The 8,834-nt window shown below is 31.1% G+C and overlaps 1 protein-coding gene across 1 annotated transcript; it reads left to right on the plus strand.

Moving 5' to 3' along the window:
- The first annotated feature begins 5,893 nt into the window (after positions 1 to 5,893).
- LOC123894229 lies at positions 5,894 to 6,739 on the plus strand. Its single transcript, XM_045944169.1, has one exon. It carries the CDS (start codon positions 6,045 to 6,047, stop codon positions 6,378 to 6,380), a length of 336 nt encoding a protein of 111 aa, XP_045800125.1. The 5' UTR covers positions 5,894 to 6,044; the 3' UTR covers positions 6,381 to 6,739.
- The last annotated feature ends 2,095 nt before the right edge of the window (positions 6,740 to 8,834 follow it).

Genomic DNA, 8,834 nt, shown 5'->3' on the forward strand with positions numbered 1-8,834 from the left:
ATTTTAGTCAGTTTAGTTTTTTCTTTTTTCTTTTTTTTTGCTAATATTAATTTTTTTTTTTGGGTCAAGTAGCAGAGTAGTCAGAAATCTCACCCTTAAGGTGGATAAACAGATGACCGGTGTTCGAACCCCGGCTCCCTATATATTGCAATGTCTTGCCAACTGAGCTAAGCTCACGGGACGCTAATATTAGTCTTTTTATTTATGTCTTTCCATTTACTTTCTTTCCTTCTTCAAGGCTCCGGATTATTTCTATCATTAAATCTTTTTTGTCGGGTTGAGAATTAAGGTGGGGAAGCTCGTATAGTCAACATTTATTTGGTAACGTGACTTTTTTTTTTATTCAAGACAAAATGATCTTTTTTAGCGTAAATCATATATCTTCTACGCATACTTATAGAAAGGCTAAATTGCACTTTTGACCCCCTATATTTCAGAAACTTGCAATTTTGGCCCCTATATTTCAAAGTAGCAGTTCTAGCCCCCTACGTTTACCCTATTTTGCAAAAGGTCAATTTTAACCAAGTCAACACTGACGTGGCAAGTCACTTAAATGACTTAGCTGCCACATCAATTTTTTGTCACATATTATTTAAAAATAAAAAATAAAAAAAGAAAAGGAAGAAGTCACGTGAGGTGTATCTTCCCATCTATTATTTATTTACAAAAAAAAAATTTCTTCTCAATCGTAAAACATAACAACAACACAATTTGATTTGAGATATAACAACAACACAACACAATTTAATTCATCAATAGATGATGCAAATTATAATAAAACATAACATCAACAACAACCCCAAGATTACAACGACAATAAAACAATTCTTCTCGTTGTTCTTCGGTTCATCATTCATATCCAACAAAGGCTCTTTAGGGTTCAAAACAAAATAACAGGAAGAGAGAAATTAAACAACAAAACTTGTAATTGATTCACAATAGAAATCGAACAACAGACCTTACAATTGATTGACAACAACATAATTTGTTTTCAGTTTTGATATTGAGAAGAGAGACATTTTTGTGATTGAGGAGAGAAGAAACAGAGGTTTTGCGTGTTATGTTTTGCGATTGAGAAGAATTTTTTTTTTTTTTTGTAAATAAATAATAGATGGGAAGATACACCACACGTGACTTCTTCCTTTTTTTTTAAATTTTTTTTATTTTTTTAAAATAATATGTGACAAATAAATGATGTGACAGCTAAGTCAATTAACTGACTTGCCACGTCAGTGTTGACTTGTCAAAATTGACCTTTTACAAAAGAGGATAAACATAGGGGCTAGAATTACTATTTTGAAATATAGGAAGTAAAAATCGCAAGTTTCTGAAATATATGAGGCCAAAAATACAATTTAACTATAGAAACTAGTAATTTTTTATTTTTCGTGTAACTTAAAGTTAAACATCCTCTTAAAAGACAAAAATCCCCTAATAATTGCATCCAATGATAAAGTATTAAAGTCCACCATAATTATTATACCAAAAAAAAGGCCACCACAATTACACATTTTTTAGTAGAAGATTGACAACTTCCTTTTTTTTTTTCCTTCTCTCTCTGTTTTTTTTTTTTTTTTTTTTGAGAAATTTTTCTTCTCTTAATAAGCAGATGATTGTCAACTTAAAAGTATGTTCATTATTCCGTTAAATCGAATAATTAATTAGGTAGGTGATCTCAAATATACTAAACAGATATTTGGAGAAACAGGCACTCTTTATAATATTGATCAGTATGACAAAAATATTAATACAAACTTTGCTGTTTATTTGTTTTATTATGGATTGTAGATTGCTGTTAGCATATTTCCCATGATATATACCTTTGGATTCGAAGATTTTTGTCTACATATTTCTGTTTAAATATCGTCGTGGGCAGTGTTTTAAAAACCGGACCGGTCATCAAACCGGTAAGAGTACTGGTTCATTGGTTCATTGGTCGAACCACTGGGTCACTGGTCGAACCGCACGACTAAACCGGATAAAACCGGATAAACCGGTTGAATAAACCGGTATCTATAATAAAACTATATAGTTAATAAACTAGTCGAACCGGATAACTCACACTCTAAAAAGTTATGAAAATTTTAAAATGTCATAATTTCACAAGTTTATTCTTTAAATTCAAATTTTAAACATTGTCATTATACTTACAATAATATAGTACAAAATAAAATACAAATACAAATAAGTTTTGAATAAAGTCATTTCTATTTTCTAATTTATTTTAATAAAAAAGTAGATGGTGTAAGAAAGTTGAGCAAGTTTTTAAGTAATTTGTTTCTCCCTAATAATGGTTTAAATTTCCCCCACTCTATGGTTTAAAACTTTAAATATCCCCACGTTTTATTATAAAAAAAATTCAATGATAAGTGTGAGTATTAGAATAGTACTCATTCTAATAAAAAAGAACAGTAATATAAGTCAACTCAATACCCACTTCTCTCATTATTGTATATGGGCTGTGCTTAAAAAATAATATATGGGCCTAAAAAAAAGAACCCAATGGCCTTGAAATAAAACCAGTGTTTTAAAAACCGGACCGGTCATCAAACCGGTAAGAGTACTGGTTCATTGGTTCATTGGTCGAACCACTGGGTCACTGGTCGAACCGCACGACTAAACCGGATAAAACCGGATAAACCGGTTGAATAAACCGGTATCTATAATAAAACTATATAGTTAATAAACTAGTCGAACCGGATAACTCACACTCTAAAAAGTTATGAAAATTTTAAAATGTCATAATTTCACAAGTTTATTCTTTAAATTCAAATTTTAAACATTGTCATTATACTTACAATAATATAGTACAAAATAAAATACAAATACAAATAAGTTTTGAATAAAGTCATTTCTATTTTCTAATTTATTTTAATAAAAAAGTAGATGGTGTAAGAAAGTTGAGCAAGTTTTTAAGTAATTTGTTTCTCCCTAATAATGGTTTAAATTTCCCCCACTCTATGGTTTAAAACTTTAAATATCCCCACGTTTTATTATAAAAAAAATTCAATGATAAGTGTGAGTATTAGAATAGTACTCATTCTAATAAAAAAGAACAGTAATATAAGTCAACTCAATACCCACTTCTCTCATTATTGTATATGGGCTGTGCTTAAAAAATAATATATGGGCCTAAAAAAAAGAACCCAATGGCCTTGAAATAAAACCACCAATTGAGACAAGTCATACAACCCTAATAATCATTATTATTCTTGTAGCCGCCTACCACTTCTTCTGGTCCATCAGTTTTCTTCTTCACTTTTCTCTTCCCTGTTTCTACTTCTGTTCCCATAACATACATTATTATACTTATGAGAAGTAATAAAATCATCATGAAACAAAGAGAATTTTGACTCTAAAATTACAAGATTAATCTATGTTACAGTTTCAATCTTCACTTTCTTTGTTTCTATTTAATTTCTTCTAGATCTGTTTTCATCTCAGTTTCTATTTCATTTCTTCTATCCATGTTTTGACTCTCAAACTGTTTTCTTTCTACTTTTTTTTTTTTCTTTTTTAAAATATGCAATTAAACCGGCCGGGTTACCAAAACCGCCGAGTCGCCGGTTTTGCCGGTTTTGACCGATTCGCACCGGTTCGATAACATGACCGGTCCATTTAGCGAACCAACTCGGTGATCTACCGGTTCACGGTCTGACCGGTTCGACCGGCCGGTCCGGTCCGGTTTTTAAAACACTGAATAAAACCACCAATTGAGACAAGTCATACAACCCTAATAATCATTATTATTCTTGTAGCCGCCTACCACTTCTTCTGGTCCATCAGTTTTCTTCTTCACTTTTCTCTTCCCTGTTTCTACTTCTGTTCCCATAACATACATTATTATACTTATGAGAAGTAATAAAATCATCATGAAACAAAGAGAATTTTGACTCTAAAATTACAAGATTAATCTATGTTACAGTTTCAATCTTCACTTTCTTTGTTTCTATTTAATTTCTTCTAGATCTGTTTTCATCTCAGTTTCTATTTCATTTCTTCTATCCATGTTTTGACTCTCAAACTGTTTTCTTTCTACTTTTTTTTTTCTTTTTTAAAATATGCAATTAAACCGGTTTACCAAAACCGCCGAGTCGCCGGTTTTGCCGGTTTTGCCGGTTTTGACCGATTCGCACCGGTTCGATAACATGACCGGTCCATTTAGCGAACCAACTCGGTGATCTACCGGTTCACGGTCTGACCGGTTCGACCGGCCGGTCCGGTCCGGTTTTTAAAACACTGGTCGTGGGTGTGGTTAATTATGCGAAGTTGACTTTTCAATGATATACTGGACCGTCTTGTCACATTGAAATCACAATTTTTGTTTGTCATAAAAGATAAAAAATGGCATTAACGTGTGTTACTCTTAAAATTAATCTCGCATTAAGAAAGGTTTTATGGTGCATTGCATGATTTGCATTGCAAGTTCCTCCAGCTTAATGAGGTTCGCCTTCACTCACATTAAATATACGATTTGCTCTCATTTTCATTGGCTGGCATCACTGATTAATGATTTCTTTTTCTTAGGACACAAACAACCTACCAAACATGAAGAATATTAGTATTTTCTTCTTTTTGGATTGGGTTTCGACAAGAAAAATATTCTAACAAGACCTGTCAACAATTTCTTTTTGGAAAGAATCAACAAAACAAATTAAACAATAGATTAGATAAATGATATTCCTAAATATGACACAATATTATACTCCGTACTACGTATGAGCTCAAATTAATTGTGAACAGTACAAAACTTAAATTATACTTCATTCATTCTCATATAAGTAAACGTTTATTTTTGTAGGTTTATTCAATAATACATGTAATATGACGGAAATTTGAACTCTAATACCTCTACTTATTCACCTTAAAAATGTGAAATTCTAGCTATTAGATTACTTGACCAAATAAAAAAAAGGACACAAATTAAGAAATGTAGTTAGTTTTGTAGAGAAATATAAACTTTGTCTTCTCTCCTTCATAGTGGGATTTGGAATTTTTAGAAATGAAGAGATTTTATAAACTATTTTTCCAAAGGTAAATTTAAGAAAATCCAAAGGTTTGGTATATGGTTTGCATTTGATAGATCTCAAATTCGAGTTTCACTGGTGTTTTTGCGTCGTAAATAATACTTTCTGCTTTAGGTTGGGACATCATCCCCACACTCTAAAATTCTAACATAATAAATAAGCTAAATTTAAGAATGATGAATTTTATTAAAATAAAAAATGAAAAATTAAGGAAATCCAAATGAAACATTTTTATTGGCTAAAATTCTAATTTTCCTAGAATTTACACTAAGTTGGAATTTTGAATTTGGATTCTTAAAAACAGGACCACCAAAAATTGTCTTTGACCTTTTCTGTCACCCTTTGCCTAGGTCAAAAGCAAAATTCACTAGAATATTTTTGTTTGACAATTCCACAAGAATTTCAAATTTAGAAGCGTAAACATTACACAATGTACATGATTCCCCACTTAACACGCCACAATCAATAATACTATAGTATACTCGATCTGTCCCATTTTAAATGATTTATTTGACCATTTCACACAATTTAAGAAAAATGCATAAATTTAGTCAAAAAAAAAATGAAAAATACAAAAATAAAGGAGAGAGATGTACGATTACTAAACTACACTTACATTTTCCATTACGAGTAGTAATAATTAAATTGGTTTAGTATGCCACACATAAATAGGGGCCCACATAAAGGGTAAAATTGGAAAATATGGTTTGAAAATTGTATAGATCATTTATTTTGGACAAAGGAAATACTTATCAAATTTTTTCATAAGAAAACAGTAACAATAGACATAGTTTAATACTACCACAAATATCTAAAATAAATTTCAAAGTAAAACTATGCCAGCTCAAAACCAGAACCATAGACCAAAAACTTAAGGTCTTTATTGGACCCCACTTCACAACTCACCCTTAAATTTTAATCAACTTTTTAATATAAGAAAAAAGTTTAAGCATAGAAAAGTTATACAAAATCAAAAACACTTTCAAGTTTCAATCTCTTCCTACCTACTAATTTCCTATGGAGGATTTTCAAAGATCAAAATCTTATGCAAATGGCCAAATGATGCAGATAGAAAGTTACTATGGAGGACCACCTAAACCTTATGATCTTAGAAGCTATAGTTCTTCTTATGTACAACAAGCTCCTAAGGATTTGAAGTTGAAGAAAGGTAAAAGCTTTACATCTGGGTCTTCTTTTTCAAAGACTTTGAGTTTTGCTGATCCTGAACTTCAGAGGAAGAAAAGAGTTGCTAGTTATAAAATGTATTCTGTTGAAGGTAAAGTCAAAGGTTCTTTCAGAAAGAGTTTTAGATGGCTTAAGAATAAGTACTCACAAGTTGTTTATGGTTGGTAGAGATTTTAGTGTTTTTGCAAACTTTATTTAATTTGAAAAGTTTTAAATTTTATGTTCTGTTAAGAAATTTGAGTTGTGTATTGTTCTATAGAAGAATTGTAGATAAATTATTATTGGGTTATGATCTTATCGGTTTACTTGATTTCATTAAGACTTTTGTTTATACTTATTACATGTTATAAAGTTAGTTAATTATTGGGAATCAAATTACTAGTATATTGTTTTTGTTGTTGAGGATTTTAATTTTGTCATGATTGGTGTTAATTACTGTGTAATGATCTTTGTAGTATTTCTTAGACTTGTGTAATCTGTACCTTAGGAATATTCAATTTTAATAACATGATTATCATCTTCAATAATCACTAGTAAGGATATCTTAGGTGTTTTCTGGGGACTTCCCTTTTCTTCTACACCTAACACAATCCAAGAGAATTCTTCTAAAATAGTAAAAACAAACAACATAATTGAAGAGAATCCATTCGCTTGTATTGCGGTGAATTTGAGAAAATCATACAGATGCTTTCACAAAATCATTGTACTATTGTGATTTCGTCAAATTCAGATTAATTTTAGTTGAACAATTTATCCCGTTAGACACGACTTAAAATCAATTTTGCCTTTTGTTGATCAATCAATACGATATAATTGATGCTTGCATAGACATATATATGCAAGCACAAGAGTGACATTATATTGAATGATGAGAGGACCATAGCTGCTCAAGCAATAAGACTCATGCTGATGCCTTTGTTAATAATCTATCATCCAAATTTACTGTATGTTGATAAATTTACAAGATCAATAGGTAGGAGTAGGATTTACCTTGGGTCTCTTATCATTTCATACTCCATATACTTCACTAAAAGGATTTTCTGTTGTCACTCTAATCATTTTCTCGTGCGTCATATGAATACACAAAAACATTCTTGTCCGCTACTTAGGTAGCGGATACACCCCAAAAAGATCTACAAAATTGTTTTTTATAACGTCCACTACTTAAGTAGTAGACGAAAAAGTAAAAATGAAAAACGTGTAGGGCGCGCGAGAAGGAGCTATGGCGGCAAAAGAAGATCTCAAAAAAGGGTGGTTGTCCTTGTTGAAATTTTAGAGGCCCAATATGAGGGGGTGTTGGACTTTAGTGATATGATTTTGGAAAATATCTCATCCCACTCACTCACTTTCTCACCCACCCCCTGTTTTTCCATTTGCCCTTGGTCAAAAAATTCGGAACGCGTTTTCCAAATTTTTTTAGTTCAAATTTGGAAAATACATTCCGAAGTTGTTTTTAAAGGCAAAAAAAATTCGGAAAAAGCGTTCCGAATATTTTGACCAAAGGCAAAAATGGAAAAACAAGGGGTGAGTGAGAAAGTGAGAAAGTGAGTAAGTGGGATGAGAAATTTTCATGATTTTGATTTAGCGGCCCAAAAGGTCTAAACTAATTTAGACTTCTCCTTCATTGTTGTTTATAATTTTTAGTTTCTAGAGTTGATGAATTTAGGTAAGAATTTTGAATTGAATATATTCATTTTTAGTTAAATAATTATATTTAAGGAGGGAGAAAGTTTATCTAATTGTAGGACTTTCATTTTCATCACCCCCTCAAGTCTAGTCTGATTAGTCTTTTAAGTGGTCTAATTATACTTACGTAAGTAACATTTTTTTTTTATTTGTTTTTCTTAATTAACATTTTGGACTTGAGTTCAACGGGACCCCGAGCCATGTAGCTACGTGTACTCAATTTTTTTAATTTTAGTTCTTAGTTTTCTTTTGGGTTTAGACCGACTTGGTTTTTTCTAATTAACCCTCACAAAAATTGAGGGTAGGTGCCCTATGATGATGTGGCACCAATGAAATTCATCCACATTTATTTAAGTCAAACATAATTAATTTTTTATCATAAATTATTTTGACTACTTTTATTTTCAATTAATTATATTTTATGTATTATATTCTATGAATTTATATTTTACACCTAATTACTTTTGATTTGTTTGCTTCTTCTTCAAATTGTATTACGTCTCAAACAACTTTATTCTTCGCGTAAAAAAAAAAACTTTCTTCTTATCGTCAAAAAACTTTCTTCTTCTTCTTAATGCTTTCAATCTCTGCCGCAGCCTCCACCACCGTCATGTTAGCATTCTACGGCTCCTCCGCTTTTGTGTTATCCGATGTCAATCTTTACTGCAGCCTTCGCCACCGATCTACCGGATTTCTTCAAGATTCTAAAACTTGTGATTTTCAATTTCTTAGATGTTATGTTTTTTAGCGTATTTTTTCCTGTTTTTTTTTTCCTTATTTTTTCCTGTTATGTCATAGAATGTGATTCCTATTCATCGTCATTTTGTTTTTGTTTTCTTTGGTTGTCCATATCGGGAAAAAATTGAAAACAAAATAGTTTAGAGAAGACAAAACGAAATTAGGAGAAAATTAGGAAGACGAACTAATTCTTGAACT

This window comes from Trifolium pratense, linkage group LG7 (assembly GCF_020283565.1).
Source record: "Trifolium pratense cultivar HEN17-A07 linkage group LG7, ARS_RC_1.1, whole genome shotgun sequence".
NCBI classification, from domain to species: Eukaryota; Viridiplantae; Streptophyta; class Magnoliopsida; order Fabales; family Fabaceae; genus Trifolium; species Trifolium pratense.